This window comes from Giardia intestinalis, chromosome 2, assembly GCF_000002435.2.
Source record: "Giardia intestinalis strain WB C6 chromosome 2, whole genome shotgun sequence".
NCBI lineage: Eukaryota > Fornicata > Diplomonadida > Hexamitidae > Giardia > Giardia duodenalis.
The window spans coordinates 593,545-615,785 of record NC_051857.1 but is presented as its reverse complement, the minus strand read 5'-3'; the positions used below and the strand labels follow the sequence as shown (position 1 = coordinate 615,785).

At 47.2% G+C, this 22,241-nt stretch overlaps 10 protein-coding genes and 1 non-coding gene across 11 annotated transcripts; 5 read left to right on the top strand and 6 right to left on the bottom strand.

The window, feature by feature from the left end:
* Positions 1 to 232: 232 nt before the first annotated feature.
* On the top strand, positions 233 to 2,638 carry GL50803_0087774 (uncharacterized protein; the record flags this gene model as incomplete). Its single annotated transcript, XM_038046385.1, has 1 exon — positions 233 to 2,638. The coding sequence occupies one exon, from the start codon at positions 233 to 235 to the stop codon at positions 2,636 to 2,638; it is 2,406 nt and encodes an 801-aa protein (XP_037901712.1).
* A 91-nt stretch (positions 2,639 to 2,729) lies between these two features.
* On the top strand, positions 2,730 to 8,936 carry GL50803_0028635 (uncharacterized protein; the record flags this gene model as incomplete). The annotated part of the gene is made up of 1 exon (XM_038046025.1): positions 2,730 to 8,936. The coding sequence occupies one exon, from the start codon at positions 2,730 to 2,732 to the stop codon at positions 8,934 to 8,936; it is 6,207 nt and encodes a 2,068-aa protein (XP_037901711.1).
* A 49-nt stretch (positions 8,937 to 8,985) lies between these two features.
* GL50803_008799 (uncharacterized protein) lies at positions 8,986 to 9,927 on the top strand (the record flags this gene model as incomplete). The annotated part of the gene is made up of 1 exon (XM_001707161.1): positions 8,986 to 9,927. One exon carries the CDS (start codon positions 8,986 to 8,988, stop codon positions 9,925 to 9,927), a length of 942 nt encoding a protein of 313 aa, XP_001707213.1.
* A 408-nt stretch (positions 9,928 to 10,335) lies between these two features.
* Positions 10,336 to 11,646, top strand: GL50803_0016217 (UDP-N-acetylglucosamine pyrophosphorylase; the record flags this gene model as incomplete). The annotated part of the gene is made up of 1 exon (XM_001707162.1): positions 10,336 to 11,646. One exon carries the CDS (start codon positions 10,336 to 10,338, stop codon positions 11,644 to 11,646), a length of 1,311 nt encoding a protein of 436 aa, XP_001707214.1.
* Positions 11,647 to 11,658: 12 nt separating this feature from the next.
* On the bottom strand, positions 11,659 to 12,210 carry GL50803_008794 (putative Nucleolar GAR1-like protein; the record flags this gene model as incomplete). The annotated part of the gene is made up of 1 exon (XM_001707163.1): positions 11,659 to 12,210. The coding sequence occupies one exon, from the start codon at positions 12,208 to 12,210 to the stop codon at positions 11,659 to 11,661; it is 552 nt and encodes a 183-aa protein (XP_001707215.1).
* Positions 12,211 to 12,976: 766 nt separating this feature from the next.
* Positions 12,977 to 13,978, bottom strand: GL50803_008789 (Kelch motif-containing protein; the record flags this gene model as incomplete). Its single annotated transcript, XM_001707166.1, has 1 exon — positions 12,977 to 13,978. The coding sequence occupies one exon, from the start codon at positions 13,976 to 13,978 to the stop codon at positions 12,977 to 12,979; it is 1,002 nt and encodes a 333-aa protein (XP_001707218.1).
* Positions 13,979 to 14,056: 78 nt separating this feature from the next.
* GL50803_0040692 (RWD domain-containing protein) lies at positions 14,057 to 14,626 on the bottom strand (the record flags this gene model as incomplete). The annotated part of the gene is made up of 1 exon (XM_038046095.1): positions 14,057 to 14,626. The coding sequence occupies one exon, from the start codon at positions 14,624 to 14,626 to the stop codon at positions 14,057 to 14,059; it is 570 nt and encodes a 189-aa protein (XP_037901710.1).
* Positions 14,627 to 14,743: 117 nt separating this feature from the next.
* Positions 14,744 to 17,923, bottom strand: GL50803_00101594 (CCAAT-box-binding transcription factor; the record flags this gene model as incomplete). The annotated part of the gene is made up of 1 exon (XM_001707167.1): positions 14,744 to 17,923. The coding sequence occupies one exon, from the start codon at positions 17,921 to 17,923 to the stop codon at positions 14,744 to 14,746; it is 3,180 nt and encodes a 1,059-aa protein (XP_001707219.1).
* Positions 17,924 to 18,014: 91 nt separating this feature from the next.
* On the bottom strand, positions 18,015 to 18,506 carry GL50803_0023004 (uncharacterized protein; the record flags this gene model as incomplete). The annotated part of the gene is made up of 1 exon (XM_001707168.1): positions 18,015 to 18,506. The coding sequence occupies one exon, from the start codon at positions 18,504 to 18,506 to the stop codon at positions 18,015 to 18,017; it is 492 nt and encodes a 163-aa protein (XP_001707220.1).
* Positions 18,507 to 18,650: 144 nt separating this feature from the next.
* GL50803_00t0029 lies at positions 18,651 to 18,723 on the top strand. The gene has a single exon. It is a non-coding gene; the product is annotated as a tRNA-Ala (tRNA).
* Positions 18,724 to 18,729: 6 nt separating this feature from the next.
* GL50803_0015953 (Kinase, NEK) lies at positions 18,730 to 22,083 on the bottom strand (the record flags this gene model as incomplete). Its single annotated transcript, XM_001707169.1, has 1 exon — positions 18,730 to 22,083. The coding sequence occupies one exon, from the start codon at positions 22,081 to 22,083 to the stop codon at positions 18,730 to 18,732; it is 3,354 nt and encodes a 1,117-aa protein (XP_001707221.1).
* Positions 22,084 to 22,241: the final 158 nt, after the last annotated feature.

Genomic DNA, 22,241 nt, shown 5'->3' with positions numbered 1-22,241 from the left:
AATTATCTTATCTGAATGGCATAAATATAATCGGTACATTATCTCCCAGAAACCTTGGATATCAAAGGAAGCCCTCATTTGCCCGTTAGTGATAGCGTTTAGCCCCAGGTAGCATCTTAGGTCGTTGTTTGCCAAATATGATTAAAAATGATAATTTCAAATTAAACTTCAATTTTTATAGAAATTGTCGCACATATAAACAACATGTAGTTTTAGGGCCCAAGGCTGTGTTATGCTAAATTCGCTCACTGAAGCTGATGTATGTGATAGAGGATATTGCACTAGAATTGTTTCGGAGCTTTGGACATTAGAACAAGGTGCCTGTGGCGACAGAGAGTATCTTTTTCTATGCAGGCTGCTCCTTGAGCCATCGTGCATTACACAGGTGGATTCATCAGGTGATTCAACTACGCAATTGTGTGGTTTGACACAGGATCCGTTTTGTAGAGAGTTAGCCTCTAAAGCTTTGTCACTGTTGCTGCGGCACGGCTATTTAAGGAGTTTTTTGCGAACTTTGCGAGGCGTCCCCACTCCACATAGATGCGAACTGCTAGCGTTGTTGTGTTCCTTCCCATGCATTCAGGAGCATGTGGTCACGCCCATGGTCATGGAGATGTGGGCTATAGACCGGGCCATGACCCTTAGAGCGATAATTCAGTTGGGCTATAACGCTCGGCGGCACGCCACCAAGCCGATCCTTGATCTTCTTGACCCGAGCACTTCTTACAATCACACTATCACTTATGCACAACAAGACCTCGTGGCCACCGCCCTCATCAAACTCTTTGCGTTCCGCCATCTATGCTCTGTCATCAAAGACGAGCGAGGTGAAGTAGCTGATAGGAGTTTCAGAGTAGCGTGTCTGCAGGCACTAGCTCGTGATATAAAGATAAATGCCTCTAGCTGCGATGTTTGCGCGACTAGCGAGTTTCCATGCTCAATCGAGTGTCCCTACAACTGCAAGATTACAATCTCTGACACATCCGGGTGTACGTATACCATCACTGATGACACAATTGTTCTTTGCTACGAAGAGCTGTGTCTTTATCTCGAACTTCTCCATGAAAAGCTGGCCATATGTGAGAATGCTGTCTGGAGGAGCTTAGAAGGTCCATCTTCCCACAAGGCACATCTGACAACATCACCCTCAGAAAGCCGTCGTGCATCCTCTCGCACTTCGAGAGCAAACTCTCTTCATCTAGGAGATCTCGACATTACTAAGCATACTACGAACGTGTCTGCGAGTCAATCCATGAATGATGAGCAGCTAGATCGGTCTGAAAAGCGTTTGACCTCCTCTTTCTGTCAACTGAGAACGCTGTCCGATAAAACGTACTTGTTGTTACTTACCTCTTTGAAGTCATCTATGCAATCATCTAACGAAGGAGTCGTGTCATCTGCCATCTCTGCCATGACAAGCATCCTTTGTTCTCTAGCAGACTCCTCATCAACGAGTACAAGTAGTGCACGCGTGTATAAGCGGCTACAGTCTATACATGCTATCCAGTTTATAGAATGTGTACTGGATGCAATCTTCCACCCATCTGATTCTGTGAAGGAAGTTGCTGTTATCAGCCTGGGATTACTTCTTGTTAGATACTTACAATACGTTCACAAAACAGTGGCCATGGGCCTTTTTTATTCTATTCTAAATCTTTCTACTACTAACCAACACCCAAAGGTGCGAAATTTTTGTCTTTTGACGATAAAGTATGTGTACTCCAATGTTAGTATAAGCCCGCAAGACCTGCTACTCAAGCAGGAAGATGTCCAGCATTTCATAACCTTGTTCTCCTCTGCCTCGTCATCAAAACTTTTGGTTGCAGAGTGCATTTGTCTCACGAATCGGGAGGGTCGCCAATTTCTTATGCAAACTGCTCGGCAAGATATCAACGCTAGAAACAGAGTGCTTTGCATCAATGCATTGAAGTGCTTTGCCATTGCCGCCGTGGAGGAGGACGAGCTGATAGACTTGAAGCACTGCTTGGCCAGTCTCCTGGCTGACTCCAGCGCCCTTGTGCAGGCTAGCGCCCTCGATCTCTACGGACACCTATACTTTCTTGTGACCAGCGAACCTTCTGAAGAGCTTAGTCAGGCAGGTGCGCGCGCTTCGACATCAATACTATCAGATCTATCTTCCATTGACAAGCAGCATCTTATGAGGTTTACAGCCACCCCTATTATTACCACTAAATCCTTCTCTACTACCATTAGTGAGAAACTGAGGGATGTGCACTTTTACCTTAATGCCGATCTCCTTGGTTCTCTTCTCAAGGTACTGCAGGATTACGTCAGTCCCAATATAGTTTGCGCACTTCTGGTAGATGGCATATTGCTTCATAAGAAACGGGAAAAGGTACTGCTCCCTCTTTTAGACCTATTCTCTGTCTATCAACCGGATAATATTCGGGGTTACATCACTCTCTATCATGACACAGTAGAGGTCCAAATATACAAGTTATTCGACAAGAGGTTCCCGTACGATTCATCGGAAGTGATAGAGTATGCCGTTGGCTTGATTGCGAAGGACAGTAATTTGATTTCGATGGTAATGACTCTATCAAAAAGACGCACCGGTTCGCAAATCTTCGCAGATTGGTGTCGTAGAATACTTCAACTAATGGAAGAAGTTATCTAGTACTTTACTACATTCATCCGTGTAGCACTAGGCAGTGTAAATTTCCTTGCAGTTTAAATTTTACTCGGACCCTCCAGTCATCTTCCTTCAAATGACGCACAGGGCGAATTTGACTGGAGACTCTATAACAAAACAGATACAAGACCTCATTCTAACCACTGCCCCATCACATACACGACACTCATCTCATCGTATAGGTTCAGACCAGAGCAGGTCAGTACGCGGTAAGAATCGGGTTGAAAATGGGATGCAGCAAGCATCTACATTGGAGCAGGAGATTAACATGGCCATTTTAAATAGTAGAGAGTCCAGTAGTAGACGGCATAAACATGCAAGGCCGCATTCCAAGCAGAGCAGGGTAACAACAAATCCCCATAGCGTCCCACCGCTTCCTCGACATGCACAATCCAGTCAACCCGCACGGATACAGTCTAGCCGGGTGACACATCCCCTAGCATGTGCTCACATTTACCCGAATAGTTCATTGCTATCGTCAGCAGAAGCTTCTTTCACTGGGGCACAGAGCATGCAAGACCCCACAGAAGCCATGCAAAGGCAGATCGAGGCGCTTCAGCGAGAGGTGCAGCACCTTCAGCTCAGCAACATGATATCGAAGTCGAGATTGCAGCCAGGAGAACCATCAGAGCTGGAAACACTCCAGTTTGTAGAACCTGTTCCCGCACCTATGCCACGCCTTGATCAGAATGTCTTCTCGTCGGTTGAAAAAGACCTGCTGGGAAGCTATCCTGCCTCAAATTTAGATTTGGAGTATGGCCTAGATACTGGTTTAGATGGGTGCGTAACGGAACATCCACCAAAATCGATACAACTTCCAAGCGGACCTGACGATCTAGTGGAATTAGCCGATTTGTATGTTAAGGAGAGCAGCACACTAGAAGATCCTATCGGGGGCCCACATAGTATAGATGTACTCTCTAATGTAATGCCAAGGCACACTAGCAGGACCGATCTACACAAGCCTCCTAGCATCTCTGTTTCATTATCCAGCACAGTGTCACCTACAATATCTACAATGAGCGATCTTACCTTTTCCGAGGAACAGATAAAGGAAGAGATAGCTCAGAGGAACACACACCTGAGTAGGCTTGTCAGCACACTAGAACCAAAGCAGTATGCATGCCCTGATCCCTTGGAACCCCAGCTCCAGCCAATCAATATGACAAAGCCCCCAGATTGTTATGTTGCAGACATCTCGAAGTCTCTATCAGCACACGGTTCCGTTTCTCCATCCACTACTGAGCCTCCAAGTGTTACCCTAACAGAGGATCTCGTTCATGCTACCGCCTCAATATCTCCTACGTTAAGCCCGACACTAACAACAATGGCGACAACAATGGGGACTCCATCTACATCACAAACAGTTAAGCAAGATGAGCAGTTAGTTTCTCCAGTTATTGCTACAACGGTTACTTCTATTAGAAAACTACTGCCCTCGGCCTCAGAACCTTTTATAGTTGCTAGGCGAGTGGAGAAACTAACTACACAATCTTCAGATCAGCAAGGACACACTATTCACGCTCCTGCGTACAGCCTTCAACATTCAAGCAAGCCATCGGGCGAGGAACTTGTTGTGTTGACCAATACTACTGTTGAGGGGCAACTGTCTGAAGTCCAGACGACTGAGTACCCTGTCTCTGGTCCAGTTTTACATCCAGAGAGACCTATACCTGCTACTACTCCTGAACAGTCTCCAGATTCCAGTACAAGTGTAGTTGCAATGAGGTTTCCACAACGTCCAATACCAATACTGATGAGTACATCTTTGGCACGTCCTCATTCTGCACAGCCGACCCTTAACAAGACGTATCGTCCTTTAGATACCAGTAGCACTTCCTTAACCGCATCACGCGTAGCAAGAGATAGATTACCTACTAGTACTGCATCCGATATACGAGCACAGTCAGCTTACTCTGTGCGAAAGCAGTTATCTCAAACGTTATATTCTGATCACTTACCTATGAAGCATGTCTTCTTCGATCCTTCCTCCTCTGTTATTAATGAAGCAACCGTGCCTGTCACGCGAAGTGCTGTTTTTACGTCTAGTCTCTGTTCTAAAGAAGCTCCACAAGATCACTCTTCACTCTTCCACACTACAAGGAGCAGAGTAAGAGAAAACATCCCGGACATTGCTACAACACTTCTATCTATAACCAACCTCTCTCTGTCGCCTAAAACAGTATCGTTCTACTCTCTTCCTCGTAAGAAAGTGGAGAGCGACGGGGATCTCTTGAATTATAATACGTGTGCTACCTATACAGAGGCGTATCGTCTGCAAAGCCAGGGTAGCCAGAAACCCCATGAGGAGAGGCTAAGAGGACTACCAGTTGTTCAGTTTTCTACAAAGAAATCTATACCGATTACCTCAGGCGATCTAGCGGCAATATCTGTTACGAAAGAGCCACGGACGTTAAGGAAACAATCAAAAACATCTGTGTGGACTCATACAAGAGTTTCATCACAGATCCTGTCGGAAGCGCATCTCAAGAATTGCCCTATTGCGCCAGAGCTATCATCTTTTGAAATGCATAAAAATACGTCTATTGAGCGTGCAGAATCATCTGCTTCTTTGTCTCTGAACGATACGTTACAAGTTAAACGGCCACCTCCAAGCAGGCAAGCTCCCCATCAGCAATCAAATACCACACTCAGTAGCTTCGTCAGAGAGCCTACTAGACATTCTAGTCATATTGTAGATCTTACAAAGTCATGTACACCGGCAGTTCCTTCTAGCACCTTCCCCTCTATCACCAAAGCTCCACTTCCCAAACAGGCTTCTACAGCAAAGCAGTCCTCTAATGTGTTTCCAGACTATCGGGTGCATGTACACCATGCTCTGAAAAGCCCTTCTTCACCGTTTGATGACTTTGAAAATGAACACTTGTCCACTGGAAGCAAGGCCGACGAGCATCCTATAAATCCGGAGGTCATTAACGAGATTAGTCTCAAGGGTGCCACTTCTATGGTAGATAGCCAAAAGACATCATACTCCCTAAAATCTCCTCTCTTAGATGATCCCACCATAAGGAGACAATATACCCCAAGCTTCTCTGCTAACGAAAGCTACTGCAGTTCAACAAGTGAGACGTACTACTACTCCAATAAGTGTGATAATAACCGAGTTTCTGAAGGCAGAACACCTGATAAAGCTCTCGACAGGGAGTCATTCATATACACATCAGAGACCCCAGACCCAAATCAGGACATGCTGATGAGCCATCCGTTGGATACATGTCCATACCAGCAGCAAGATCTCCCTGTTGCATCGTCCGATTTGCTTGAAAATATGGAGGTGCACAGAGTCACTGAGAATGGTGCCCCTCGCCTGACAGTGTCGTCACTAGATATCTGTACCATACAACCGCAATCGGCATCTCCCAAAGAGCCACGCGATCTTTCCCCAGCGCCGTGCTACTTTACTGAGCCCGAGGAGTCTATGACTATCGACCCTGTCTCACCAGCACAGGCGCCTATCCCTTCAGAAAACGGACGTGCGGACAGAGATCCATCGGGATCTATTATTACTTTGTCTGGTCTAGGCTCTGCAATCTCACCATTTCCGTCATTGGAAAACTTTAAAAGCCCCAAAGTGCTAGCCCACACTAAAAGAATCCGGCATACATTAGAAATTTTGAATGAGCTCCAGGCAGAGCTGAGCCCAACCACTCAATTGTCTGCCACATTACCTACCGAAAGGTCGCAAGTAGATAATATGGCAGAAGGGTCTCTCGTTGAGTCTATCTCACTAAGCATGTCTACAACTCCTCTCATTAAGAAAATGCAGCAACAGCTACTTGGAGCCAAAAATCTTGTATCATTTGTTGATATGGGGCAAAGTGACCAAAGTGATACTCAGGGGCTACACCACAATGCTTTGGTGCCTGTCTCAGCGGATGAGCACGACGATGTCGCTATTGTAATTGCTCAAAATAACAGGCTGCTTCACAATCCTCATGTACAGGGTAGAAAGTCAACGGGATATGAGTTCTATTCGTCTATCGAGCAAGGGTCGGCTATACTACTAACTAATAAAGGTCCCTATTCGTCCAGTACGTCCATGTTCAGACTGGACGGATGTAGCACAGATTTTAATTATCGACCAAGCCTGGATCGATACATGCTGTTAGATCAATCCCATCTGCCATCAGCAACGCCATCTTTGATGTATGATTGTGCAAATGATGCATCTATAAGTGGAAACAGACTCGACGCAAGCGAGAAATATATGCATTCCGGAGTCAATTTTGCTGAATCGAGCTGTATTGCTGGTATAGAAGCTCAGTTAACAGATCTCCAACTGAACATTGGCCCCTTAAACCGGCCCTTCCCTACTTTAGCAACAGGCAATCAGGAGGGCTTTGACATATGCAATAACCTTGCTACATATCCATCCCATCCAAGTGCGGGCGGTGATACTTTAGACACTAGTACTTTTCACAGCCACACTCATCCTACTTATCATGAACTTAATGCAGAAAATTATGAAAGACTGAATGCCAGCACGGGTAAAATTGAACTTAGAAAACCCTGCCACAAAGAGGTTTTAGTCCTCGCCAGACAGGGTGTACGTTCCGCTGAGCACTCCACTTGTGATCCCATATTCCCCTCATATCCAAAATTGCCCACAAATCCATATAGCATTGTTTCCGAGATAAAAAAGCCCCGTCAGTTGACAGCTATCCACAATCCTCGTACAGCTGATATCAGCGCATCTCTCTCTGAAACCTCGGGATCTGAAGAGGTACAGGAACTGACCAGCAGTCGTGTTGAGGGGTCAACTACAAGTGATGCAGAGGATAACACGGAACACACGGAACACACAGAATTAACCGAACCTAGTATGGAATGCACTGGGAGCACAACCGATCATGACACTTACTCGTCAGACTCAGTGGACAGCTTTACCGTTGTACATGATGATGAGATCATAGAAAAGATTTATGACCTAGAGCGTGAGAAAAATGCATACAATATTATTACGGAAGAGAAGTGCAAGAATGCACAATATCAGCATAGCGTCTATCTCTCCGCAATGTCCTTGCTTACTGATCCCAGTGTCTGCAGCCTGATTGATAACATAAGCTGTGAAACTTCAATAGCTGAAGCACTACACGACACCTTGAGGATTGGTGACACAAACAAGATTCTGTCGCCAATTTGCGTTCCTAATTTTGAACCTCTAAGCTGTCTACATCTGAATGAGAAGAGCCCATCCAGTGCATCTGCAAATGACTCTCATGTGGATGCTTTGCATGAAAGTATTACTGTCAAGCCAAATCTTCTCTTGTCAAACATATGTTGTGAAGAGGATAAGCATTCATTAAACGCTGATTGTAGGTCTCCATGCCAACCGGAGCTTCAAGCCACTGCTCTACTCAAGCACCATCTAGAAAACCAGCTAAGCACGAGAAAATCTCTAGAATGCGTTGCTTACTCTACGCATTATGTATTTCGAGAGGCTGGATGGCCTTCAGCGAGTGCAACCGGTGCAATTAATCAATTGAGTAAGGAGAACGATGAGGCTACATCAAGCATGAATGTACAGGTTTTGCAGAATGTTATTTCCTTTCTGAAAGATAGGTGGATGATGGCGGAGGAGGACCTTATGGCCCAAAAGCTTAGATCAGAAAAGTATGTGGCACGGCAGGACCTCCTTCTGGATGAGCTTAAGGCTAAAATAGTGGACAGAAGAAGAGTTCCAGAATTGGAAAGTGCCCTGTCCCAGATGCATTTCAAAGAGCACATGATACTTGCTAACAACGTTGAGTACTATGGCGAAGAACTCGAGAGGCCACGTCGGTGGGGCTTTTGTGGCAGTCAGCTGCCTCGAAGAAAGAAACAAGCGGACTGTATGGTTGTGAAGATACAGCCTCAGCTGACTAAGTCACGGAAGAGCAAAACTGAAGCTGGGAAAGTGTCAACAAGAGATGCTGGTGAAAAGAAAGTATGTAAAGATGGGAGTAATGGATTGAGAAGTAAAGCAGTCGACAAGAAAGCAAGGCAACGGACCAAAAACAATCTGCTGATGGGACTGTTTAAGCCAAAGGACAAAGAGGCTACCACAAATATGTCTGTTTCGCATCTCAACAGGGATGCAGACAGTATCAATCCCATTAATATTTCTTCTCCAGCGGTCACAGAAGAGCCAACTCCATCTGGACCAAAGTCCACTGTAGAGGAGATGGGCGCATGCCAAGACACTCAAGATACGTGTGCAGTTCTAAGCACAGCAGATAGGCTTCTAAGAGACATCTGGGGCGGTGGCACAGGGCTGGATTAAGTGAGAGCTGATATTAAAACCAAAACCAAAAATCAGAGTTCGAGATCCTATGTCTGACGAGCAAGATTTTGACTTTCTTAACGATTTGGATACTATTCTTGGGAAGATTGACGAGGGCGATGAACTTGAAGTAATCAATGAACTGGAGTCGGACGTTCAGCCCACGATCGCCTTACCAAATATGAATTTCTTTGCAGAAGAAGTCCAACAATTACGAGCAGAAAACCAAGGTCTTCGCTCTCAGATGCAAGAGCTACTTAATAGGACCGCTGGGTACGAGGTTCTAATCAATGATCTCAATCAACAGAGGGCCAGCCTTCAAAAGAAGCTGGAGATGGCAGCAGAGACTATTCAGAGATATCAGCAGGAGATTGACAATTTGGCAAAGCAACTTCAGGAAGCCCACGGGGTGACTGTAGACGCCAGCCAGAAACTGTCTGACATTGACTATTTATCTAAAAGAAATCAAGGACTAGAGAAGCGTGTTGCAGAGTTGCAGAGTTTTGAGAATAGTGTAAGAATGATAGTGGAGGTGGTCACTGGAACCCCTGCTGATAAGTTCTCTTTAGATCTTCTGGAAAAGGCGCTTTCAGGGATAAGTCCTCCTAAAGTATCTGAGGAGAGTGGAGAAAATAAGGACCTGGTTGCGCGCCATCGGCAGGAAGAAATCACAAAGGTCAAGTCCAAGTGTTATGCATATCTTTTATACATGCGGAAGCGTTACGAGCAGATCACGGGGTGGCGCTTTGACATGAAGTCACCCAGTGAATATCGGTTCACCCTCAGCATTGTGAAGGAGCAGCCTGAGTTCAGGTACACGGTTCAACTCGGCAATAGACTTATTCTTTCATCTAATCCGTTTTTATCACAGAATGCAAAGATGCTGGATGAGCTCAAGCTGAAGAACCCCCCTGATGCACCTGAAGCCAACCGCTCATTTTACCCGACTCTCATGGCTGCCTCTGTATTAAGGGCTATGAGACTGTTATAATTAGGTAAGTAAAAGTACATTAATTGTCGATCTTAGGCCAATTAATCTCTCCCCAAAAGGTTTTGATAATTAGAAAGTGGAGTCCCGGTTGCAACACCTGCTTGTCTATTTTACAAAGTCACTCCTGAGGATAACAGATGCAGATGTAGACCACGTATTTATCTCGCGTTGCTCACATATGTGGTGTGGTGCTAAGAGATACTAAACTAGGTCACAGTCATCCACACGGCCAAAGCAAGCCTGGCTACTGGTGTCTTTTTGTGGCACCTTCCCAGCACTTCCATCTATTCATCCCAGTATCGAGGCTCTCTCTTTGCACCAATATACTTTCTATTCTTTTACTGCTAATGAATACTAATGCTAGACTAGAGTTCGCAAGGCCAGTAGACCTCTGAGCGCAGAAAAAAAATGCCAGGCCTGGAGGAGTTTCTTAAGAAGAACCCTGAGGTACAGCCATCTCTGCAAAAGTATCTTCAATCACTTTCTGCAGAGGATCGCTGCACTGTATTTAAGAGCGCCCAAAATGTGTGCTTTGAGCCCGCCTTGCACTTTGCACAACTCACTAGTAGCTCTCCTATGACCATCAAACCCCTTCCAGATTTGGGAGGCCGTGTGCTTAACATCTGTGGATATCCAGATAAGGGACAGCAGAGTGTACAGGACGAAGCATTCAATCTTGGAAAGAAGCTTCTTGAAGAAGGGAAGGTTGCAGCCCTCATTATGGCAGGAGGCCAAGCAACGCGGTTAGGGGCATCTGTACCAAAAGGTGTCTTCCCTATAAATTTTGGGGAACGTGCTGGCTGCCTCTTAGAAATCCTTATTCGCCGGGTTCACAACAAGGGGCATAATATACCAATCATTATTCTTTTGTCCCCGGCCACAGAGCAGGCTACAAAGGATCATCTAAGGGAAAAGTCATACTTTGGCTATCCTAACGAGCTCATATTTTACTGCACCCAAGACCACTATCCAGCATTCAGTGCTGATGGGAAGATACTACTTGCTAAGCCTCTAGAGGTCTTCTCCGCTCCAAATGGGAATGCAGGTTTTCTACGTGCCATGATGAACGCAAAACTGCTAAAAACTCTGTCAGCGCGAGGAGTAGAGTTTCTCCATATAGTTGGTGTTGACAATCCGCTGATACCCTTGTGCGATGAGTTGACTGTGGGGTTTGCCAAGCTACGATCTCTTGACATCTTGAATCGCGTAATCCCATGCCAGTCTGGAAAGAAGGAGGGTATTGTTGGAGTGCGAAGCATCACACAAGAGTGGCAAGCGCCGCTAGTCCCGAGGGACCTTCTTGATTTGCAGCTACCTGACCAAGCTCCGTCCGTCTTAGAGTACTCTGAACTTCCTTCAGATTATAGTTACGCCTCCCAGTACGCCAACATAATGAACCATGTGTTATCGCTGGCCTATCTGGAAAGGGTTGCGGGTTACATGGAGAAACTTGACGTGGAGGTGGTGCCCTATCACATCGCCATAAAAAGCGGAAGCATCTATGACTACGAGAACAAGACAAATATCACCCTGTCCATCCCCTCTGTCTATAAGATAGAGCACTTTATCTTTGATATCTTTCACTTCTGTCCGCTGGAGAGGTTCGGTATCATCATTAGCGACAGAGCAACAGACTTCTCACCAATCAAGAACGCTGTAGGCGAAGATTCAGTTGAATCAGCTCGTCAGGCATACCACTCTAGCGTGAAGGCCGTCTAGAGCACGTGCAATTTACACTCTACCATGAGAAAAGCGATTGCGTGTAACCCCGCTACCAGGCCGCGGCCCTTGCCTGTCGCGGGAAGGGTTTCCACCGTCTCGTGTGAAACTGAAGGGATTAGGCCCCTTACTATCACGTCTTCTATCGTTTGGTTTACCCGGCTTCCCAGCTGGCTTTCCTTGGGGTCGCTTTTGAGCTCCACCTTGCTTAGCTTGACGTTGAGGAGGCGGAGGCGGATTCGTAAAGCGACTCAGAGGCATTGTTCGTCCCTCGCGCATCTGAAAAGACTGGCCAACAGCGAAACCCTTGGGAGTAACGTTAGGATGGAGCTTTACTGTGAAATAGTAGCCTGTGATGGGGCCAAAGACCTCGTCGATGATTCCAACGTCTGCTCCTTTGTCATTATACACAGGAGAGTTAAACTTGGGGACAAGATCTCTGTTGGTGCTCTCTAAGACGGCAACGTTATAACCGTCGTTAGTACAGGGATGAAGAAACTTACCGATGTGAATGAGCGGTCCTTCATCTCTTTGCTCGGGTCTGTCCTTATATCTCCGATTCATTTTTATGTTTAAAAGCTGCTGTCTGTGTTTCGGTTCTCAAAGAGGCCTTGCAGTCATCGCTATATCCATTGTTTAAGTGATTTGATCACGAAATTAAGGCCGTCTGGCGTAGATTCTTTTATCTCTATGCTTTGGGCTCTATCTTTCATGGCAACTTGAGCTTGGGTTTATTCACTAAAGAAGTGCACTTCTTACTCACTCCACATCGTTGTGGACTCACAGATATCTCAAACTTATATTGCACCCTCGTTGTCTAGACTCTATAAGCTGGCTTGAACATGTGTCTAAAATTACATTGAGACAGAAGGAATAGCTCTATAACCCATCGCACTCCATACAAATGGAATTCATGAGTTTTGAGTTTTACTCAACATAAGCATTCTTCGATAGGTTTAGGGATGGTGTGTAGGAATCACTTTTAGACGTAGGATAAGGCAGTTATTATAGTAGTTGCGGTTCTTGCACATCTCGATGCAGATAACTAGATTGATGAAGTCGTCTAGAGTATGTCCTAGACAAGAGTGCATTCATAGACAACGTAGGCAACCTACCTATTGTATTATCCCCTACCATTGCCGCGCACTATATGCTGGCACCTGCTGGCAGCCATTTGTACTCCAATCATCCATCGTTATTCCAAAGCTCTTCACCCTAACCATGCAAAACAATCCATACAGAGCAGATTGACTTTATTCAGGAGGCTCACAGCAGAGATAGAAAGCCTTAAAGCCTACAGACTCTAATTCACACTGGGAGGTGGCAATAGCTAATAAGGAGAAGCGAAGAGAGAACGTGTATCGAGCCGATATACATCCGACGCCTTGGGGCGACGTGCAGAGCCCCCAGCGACGAAGAGCTGCCCGTGGTAGAAGAAGATGATGGCTCCAAAGAGATTTGGCAGCTTTCCGGCGATGTTCATCCTCGTCCAGTCCATCAATCTAGGCGAAAATGCCCACACACTACTGAATTCCTTGATGGCGTTGCGACCGCCAAAACAGAAGATGATACCATTGTACACTGTGTACGCAGAAGACTTGCGTGGTTCAAAAGGTATGAAGGAAAGGCGAGACCAGGAGGCGCTTTCGTTGTTGAAGAGCAGTATGTCTCTGTTGAAATTACCCAGCGTTGTGCTCCCTCCGAAAGCAATCACCTGCCCTTCCACGTTAGCAAGCACCCCTGCCACCATGTGCATAGGCATGTCAGATACTCTGACGCAGTGAAACGTCACCATATTGATTATGTATGTGTCTCCTAGTGAAGCCTCTTCACCGTCTATTCCCCCTGCCAGAATGATGTTGGAGGAGTCCAACTGTGCTATACGATGAGATGCCCGAGGAGTCGGCACCTGTCCACCCAACGTGTGTTCGGTCACGGCCCCCGTCGTGGGGTTGATAACAAGTAGACTGGAACCAGGGTACAGCCCCTTCTTAAAGTTGATAAAGCCGGCCGACGTTCCTCCATGCACGACATAATACTCATTAAAAAGACAAGATGCGTGTAGGGTACGCGGGCTTGTGGGCAAGGTGATTGCCTTAAAACCAACATCGATGTTATTCATAACATGAAGTGTTGAGCTAGCCGCTTCTCCCCCTCCGAATACGAGAACTTGATTTCCCACCGTGAAGGCATTGACGTACGCTGTCTGCAGTTTAAATTTAACCTTCTCGAAATGAATCGGTGTACCTGTGTCAAAGGCAGGATTCACTGGCTTATATGCCTGAGAGTACGCGCTTGATTCCTCTTTTGAAAGCTTATGGATCGACGTCATATTTTTTTACACTCCACAAGCGCAAAGGTTGCTGAATTCCATTGAGATGCTAACACAACGAATGAGGAGTAGGGCACTTCACACAGTAGTCATAGGTGCACCGCCCCGTTCCATCTCCTCCCAGATCTGCCGTCCGGTTGGTCGCGCACACTGCTCATCGACGTCTTCCAATGATATGTTATTCTCTACGCAAAAGGTAGTCCACCACTCCTTGAAATTTTCTGCTGTAAGAGGAGGCCCAGGAAGTAAGCCAGGGTTGAACTCCTCTTCACTTGGTAAGTTGGCAGCGGAGGGAGTGGGGCATGCCTCTGTATCCTCATCAGTTTGAAGACCTAGAGCATCCTCAACCAACATGGACAGAGCTGCGATGTATGGCTCTCCGGCCAGCTCCATGTGTCGACTATTTATTGCTTGAATCACCTTGCTAGAGGCAGACTGGTGGAGGTTGATAGCCTCACAAGAGCAGATGTTGGCGGGTGCTTCTGGATACTCCGGAGGATATTGGATATGGAGCCTTATGAATGCATCGCCGAAGCCGGGCACGGGAAACTGAAAGATGTACTCATATGGGGCAAGATCGACAAAGCCTTCCGGGTATATGGCGCGAATAGCCTCCTTTTCCATTTCTTGGTCTGCAGCATGGGACATTGGCAGGTTTTTCCCTACTGTTACCACTTGCTCCGAAATAAATCTTTATTTTAACCTACCTTTCTTTTATCTCCTTCCATAAAAAACGCTACATTTACTTTTTTGTAACAACACGGCCTACTTCTTCAGGCCCCTAGTCCGGGTCTGCATCCGCGCTTGGAGAGATCGACGTCCCGACGGTGTTTGTTCTTTGGCAGCCAGGCTAACCCTGGCGCGAGTAACATATGGAACGTCCTCCTGGTATTCATCACTATCATCATCAGTGCTCGGAAGTAGGCTGTCATTAAGCAATTCCTTACCTCTGTTCTTCCTATCAATGCCAGATTCCTCACTATCAACATAATCTGCGATACATTGCGTTCCAGGAGATTGCATTGGTAACTTTGTTCCCATAGCGGGACCGACATGCTTCCTTGACGCGGCTCTCGAAGAGGCTTTATCATCGATCTCGAGGTCGCTGCTATCATCACCGAAGACCAGGTCTGCACTGACAAACCCACGGGGCCCAGCTGCTTTCTTTATCATCATTAGTCTCTCGCGCTTCGTCATTGAGCCTTGATTGACGTCCAGCTCGTTTGCTTCTGTTTCTTCGTACTCCTCTTCGTCTCCATCTCTGCCATCCGAATCCTCGTCTGAATATGATATGTTACTTGTGAATTCCTGCGACGCATCATCCAAGTGATAACTGGAGTCATCATTTTCATCATGAATCTCTCCTCCGATGTATGACGCCCTATGCCTCTCCGCATGCTTCTTATCCAAATCTATTGCCTTACCAGAGCTATCGATGAGGCCCTCTTGCTTCATGGCTTCCAGAATGTATTCATCGCGCTCCTCATCGGTCATCCTATTGACAGCATCCGTTCGCTGCTTATCCGTGTAAATGTCTGCCTTGTTCTTGTAGTTGGTGAGAAATTCTTTCGGTGTGACAGCATCCAGCGTGTCTGTGATGCGCTTAACACTTGCAGCCTTTTGTCTTTTTCCTTTCATATTATAAAGTGTTGCTAGAGCTTCATACATTGATCCGTTGACGCATACGTTCGGATACGTGCGCGCTAAATCATACCTAGACTTGGAGACACAATAGTCAGTCCGCCCGTCGATGAAATCGATGGCAGCCTTGCTAGAAAACTCAGCGGGAGCATCGAGCTTATCATAGTCACCAGCGTCTGATTTTACATACCGTCCAAAGGTGTTCTCCGTCAACATTAGACTGAGGGCCTTCTGTACACCTAAGTGGTAGTGGTTTTGTAGAATAAGCAGCTCCCAGAGCTCATCGTTAGCTGCAGAGGATGTCGCAGGATTATATGCTTCAGGAATGTATCTTCTAGTCGTATCTGCTTCGATTTCCTGAACCGTTTGTCTTTGCTTCTCACTTGCAGCAGGCCTGGCTTCAGTTCCCCTGGACGGTAATAACAGCTCTAGGTGTGCAGTCGGCTTACTAGTGACAACCACTGGCTCCTTTGTTCTCTCCTCTTTCTTTGTTTCTTCAACTGGCTTGGGATGTTCCCTCTGCTGGGCTTGAAGAGACTGACGCACAACGGGACGATTTCCGCTGTCCACCGTTTTCTTATAGCTAGACATCAAGTACGAGACAGTGAAGGGCATGACTCTCATGACTGTGTTGGTGTTGCTCTTAGCATTTGCTGCTAATCCTGCTGTCGAGGTCCCATAATTGTTTAGTCTCAGCATCGTTGTGCCCAGAGCAAGCACAGCTCCGCAAACAAAGCTTCCGTTCCCAGCAACAAGACCTGTTTGAAGGCAGCGCTTCCAAAAGGCCGCTTGTATGTTCTTAGAAGTGAATATCCCATTGGCAGTCAACTGCATACACCGGCCCATGCCACTCAAGAGCAAGCCAGTACGAGACTTATAAGTCACATGCGCGGCCTCAAACCGGTTGATTAGGGAATAGTATGCATTGACGGCAGTCTTCGCTACCTGATTATCCAATCCCTGGACTACGCGAGGCTGCCCAGACCCCACGGCCTTCTCGGCAACAGTAAGGAGAACGGTGGCAACAAGCATGGAAATATGATACTTGGTAGCACGCAACATGGCAGAAAGCGTATGGACATGACCATCTAAATTGCCTATTAGGCGAAGGTCAGCATACTTCAGCGAAGTGCTCAATCCCTGCAGGATGTACTTCAGCACGGAGAACTCTTGCATTTGTGCCGCCTCTGTGGTTCTTGTCTTTGAACCCTTCTTGTGCTTTTTGCTCTTCATATGAACAATCTTTGAATCCTTAACTTCTACCTTGCACACCTCAGCCAACTGCCTGTTAAGCAATCCAAAGAATAGCTCTGAAAGATCTGAGATGAGGCGCACCTCTGCATCGGATTGGCCCTGAATGAATGGAAGGATATTGAAAGCAATGAATGATACAATGGTCTTCAGCATCTTTTGTGAGATGTTAGGTCTGCTCAGGAAAGAGATTGACTGCGCGATGCAGCCCATCAGGAACTTGATTCGATTGTCTTTTCCGTATAGCATAAACTTGTGTCTAGATGCATCGCTCTCCTTCTCCACGACACTCACAGTCCACGATAAGTTACTGTGTAGCAAGTAGATTGCCGTGCGCAGACGAGATGCGCTACAAGAGGCAATGTTTCCGACAGGGTCGCCCATCTTGTCTATCATGTAGCGAATACATCTCTCAGTCGTCGTAGGATAGGGCAGCAACTCAAAAGCAGTTTCCACGGCCTTCTGCCGCATCCACTCTTGAGGGTCAGCGCCCATTTCATCGGTAATCCAGACAAGAAGGCGATGGAGGTACTGCAAGAGAAAGTTCTCGAAGTACCAAGAGGCTAGAATTCCTTTATGTGATGGAAGGAGGTATTGAGTGCCGGACGTCTTTAACACCAAGCAACGACGTTCCAACGAGATCAGAGGGCGGTTGACCGGAAGAGTCAGATCAAAGAGCTCAATCAGTGCAGGAAGCACGTCAGCCACATTTCTCTTTTTATCCTTACACAGCTCTTCCAAATTGGTAAGTAGTTCAATGCTTGTTACTGGGTTTTCACGAGCATACATGGTCATTGTGGCAATCCTGTCTTTAAACGTTCCCTTGGCCATAGTGGCTTCTATCCACCGCTCGTCCCGTTTTCCATACTTTTGTTGGCGAAAGAGAGCGCGCTCGTGGCTCACGACCTCCTTATAAATTGTCTCAAAATACGACGGAATGTCATTGTTAGGGATTGTTGTGGAGACATTCTGAACCTCGCAATTCTCGTACCAGTGGTACCACGGGGTGGCTGAACGCACTACATCACTCGGAAAGTAGCTATCTGAGCCCATGGGATTTGAAGAATTAAATGTAAACGGCCTGCATTGTCAATCTGTGTAAGAGAATGCGCGCCGCACGGCCCCCTGAAACGGAGAGGTAAATTTACTCCTCCACCTTTTCTTCTTGTTCAGGCTTGGGAGCAGTGTCTGCTGCCGCCTGGTTCTCCGTCGCAGCCTCGGCCTCTGGCTCCTTGTTAGCGGTGTCACTCTTGGCCTTGTCATTGGCAGCAAACTCCTTAGACATCTGCGACATGTATTTGCGGAACATCTCTACGTAAGAATCGTTATCTGGTACATCTGAAATCGCCTTCTCGGTCTCGGTCCCGCTGATGCTCCAGATGTTGTCCCTCGGGTTGCCCATGAATTGAAGCTTGGTGATCTCAGTGACCTTATCACCCTGGTAGATGCGCACGGCATCCATAGAGAGCGGCACAAAGCCTGCAGATGTAAGAATTGAGATCTGATCGCTAATGGCCACGTGCTCCTTGGGGACAGGCTCCATGCCCTTGGGGAGGGCCTTCTTCTGCTTGCGGATGGCCTCGATCTTCTTCTGGACCTCGGCAGAAAGCTTGCTTCCGGCCTTTGCAGGTGGCATATTCAAAATTGAAATGATTTTTTTGAATTTTCATTTGGTAGGGGCCCTCCGCGGATCGTCTGCAGAAGCCCCCGACACATCCTTAGAGACCTAGAAACCTTTGAAGTACCTTTTCGCGCATGTTGGCATTTTTTCCCTTGGCACGGGCGGTTAGCTCAGTTGGTAGAGCGCGACGTTTGCATCGTCGAGGCCGGGGGTTCAAATCCCCCATCGTCCAGTTTACTCACACCAGGCCTCGCAGATCCTCGACGAGCGCGTACTCGCCCTCTGCGTCTGCGATCTGAAGAACATTCATTCCATTGTGCTTCATGCTGCCCTCGTACTCCAGAAGCAGGCGGGCACACTCGGGGCGCTTGTTACGGATTGCAATTATCATAGCCGTCTCCCCTGTTGCCTTCTGCATCTTCGACTCCACGGGCGCCAGGAGCTTGACCACCTCCAGGTGGCGCGTACACACTGCGAGCATCAGAGCAGAGGAACCGTCGCGCATCACCATCATCTTCTCGCGAGGGATTAGCAGCTGGACGATGTCCTTATGTCCCTCTTCAGCAGCTATCATCAGGGCTGTTATACCGTCCCTGCCCTTCATCCCTGCCTCAAAGTTCATCAGAAAACGGACGGCATCAGTGGCACCAACCCTGGCCGCCTTCATCAAGGCAGTTTCTTCCGAATTATCCTTAAGATTGACCTCACGGCCAATAAGGAGCTCGCAAAGCTGCATGTTATTGCGTTGTGCTGCCACCATGAGAGCCGTTTGCCCGTACTTAGACTGGAGACCTATTTCTTTCGCAAGTAACGCTCTGCAAAGACTCATGTTGCCGGCGTGAGCGGCGAGCATAAGAGCTGTTTCTCCGTCCTGGTTTCTGATACCGGCCTCCGTATCCAAAAGCTCCTGCACGATGAACGTATTTCCTGCCTTTACGGCCCTCATAAGCGCGGTCTCCCCGACGTTATTGACAAGTCCACCCTCTCGATGCTTTAGCAGCTTAACGATGTTCAAATGCTGGCGGTCGCACGCCGCCATCAATGCTGTCTGCCCATAGTTTGATTGAATGCCTGCCTCATGATCCATAAGCAGTTTGACAGACTCGACGTGACCGTAGTATGCAGCGTAATTGAGAGCGGTCAAGCCATCACGATCCACAATCTTTGCTTCGCGAGGAATTAACTTCGGTATCACGTTATAATTATTCTTAGATGCTGCCATCATAAGAGCCGTGTTTCCAGTCAGATTGCTGTATCCGCCATATTCGGAAATGGAAGACTCAACAGCGTCCACGTCATTGCGGATTGCAGCGCGCATCAGCGGAGTCAGATCGTTAGAGACTGTATCCTCCCCCGAAAATACTTGAGAATCACGGAGGTTGTTAACAGTATCAGGCGTGTGGTCGTTGAATGACTTGGTGTGGAGTCTGCTGGTCATGGTTCTGTCCTTGAGGAGGGTTCCACGCGTCTCCGTGGGGTTCATCGTGTTGATGCTCAGATGAGTTGTGGAATTGCTTGATGTCCTGTAAGTAGTGTGGGGTGATCTATCTATAGAGTCGTCGTCGCGATAGGATCCATAACTGTAGCTTCCCTTCGAAGTAGTGCTATTCGGAATCGTCAGTCGATTGAGATACGGCTCCACCTTGCGCTCGAGCTCCTCTTTGAGCATTAGCATCTGGACGATATCGTCTGGAGCATAGACCTTGCGTCCCTCGGTTAAAAGTGTTCCCGGAACAACTTTATAAAGCTCTTGAAGGATGTTATCAACGTTTGCTTTTTGTCCGAACTTGCTAGCAATGATGTCGCGTAGGAGCTCGTCGATGTATTCAGGAATAACATAGTCGAGATCGCGGCTACTAGAGTGCCGCCTATTCTTTGCTTGTCCCGTGTTATCGCGCTCTGTGGTACTACGCATAGAGCGTGTTGAGTACTGGGAAGGTTGAGAGTACACCTCTATGGCTTCACGAGGAGTCCCAGCCTGAGATGGAACCGAGGTTGTTAGGCCAGGTGTTCTTAGACGTGGCACTTCCGACTGAGTGTCGTAATCGGCATGCTCGTTCCACGATAGTCTATTGCTAGTGCCTCCATAACTGTTTGTAACACCTGCAGGCCCACGGCCACGGTTATCTGGGCTGGCCGATACGCGATCTGAAATGGGCATTGCCCTAAACGTTGATGTTCCAGGATCATAGTATGGCTTCTCTGTGTAGATAAGAGGTTGATAATTATCTGCAGTGGGGATATTGTATGTCGAGCGCATCACTGTTGTTGCAGTAGGGCTATGGTAAAGATTCATATCTGCTGTAGGTGGATCATAATATTCTGTCGATTCGGCGTCCCTAAGACTCTTCCCTTTTGTCTTAGGAGTCTTCGTTTTAGGCGTCTTTGCCTTGGGAGTTTTCGCCCTGGAAGTTTTTTCCTTTGGTGTTTTTGCACGGCCCGTCTTCGAAGCTGATCGAGACTTCTTCCCCGAACTTGCAAATGACGGATCTCCTTCCACAACCTCTGTACTCTGCGGGAAGGTAGTCGTTAGCTGAGTTCCTGATGGCGAAAATGTACTCGGTGCATACGTCTCTGGCGGATTGGTAAGATACCCTGTGCTGGTAAGGGTGTTCCTACTGTACATGGGATCGGTCGTATGCCCTGGTGTGAAAATTTCCTTATAGACGTCCGGGTTGTAATCCGTGCTAGCGTACTTGTAGATACCACTCCCCAGGTCCTGGTCTAGAACGTGGCGAGATTTGGGGAAGTTGCGCACATCGTTACTGGTGAAGCGACGCGTCTCATCAAATGCCGTCATATTCCCGATAATTTCATTCAGTTCCTGGGAATAGTTTGGGAGTAAGGCAGTATACATACGGCCTCCGTTGGGTTCTGGATTGGGGACCGTGGTGCGCGGATTAGTGTAGTAAGAAATATCATTCTTGAACACGTCGGCAAAGTTGCGCAGCGTACACAACTGATAGATGATGCAGCCGAGAGCATATATGTCAGAACGGTCCGAGAATCCCCTGCCTCCCAGCACCTCTGGAGCAACGTACTTCTTCTCCTCAGGGGAAATGTTGGAGTGATCCCGAATAGCAATCAGATAGGGTATCTCTGGGTGGACGATCTTAACGGCTCCATTATTCCTCATAACGATGGATTGTGGGGTGATGTGTCTGTGCAAGATACGCCGAACATCAGGGGCGTTGCTTTTGAACACACTGTGGTAGTAAAAGAGGCCCTCGTTTGCGTGGACTAAGATTCGCCAGACAAGATCTTCTGGAACGGGCACCCCCGTCTGCTTATGAGCGCTGGTAAGATCGGCAAGTGTTTTATTGTCCCAAAACTCCGTGACAAGGAAGAGACGCGACCTGTGCTGATCGTGGTGCATTTCTTCAATGCGGCAAATGGCATAGTGATTTATCTTGCTATGAGCCTCGAGCTCATAAAAGTTCAGGGGCATGTTTGCACTGATTAGATTGTGGTAGTCTAATTCCCTAAAAGTTACCAGAGCGCCATCAGATCGCCTCTTTCCTTGGCTGATTTTCAGATACACGTCGTTGCTGACAATGTCGGAGACCTGGTACTTGATCCCGAAGTGACTCATTTTAGTAAAGGTTAAACAGGTAAATCCGCCAATTCCATTGAAATTTCTATTGAAATAAATTTAATTAATTCTTATTGCATCCAGTTATACAAAGTCGCAGGGATTTTGTCTAGCTTGGCGTCTGCGCATCTAGTCAGCCCCACTACCATAGCGTTTTA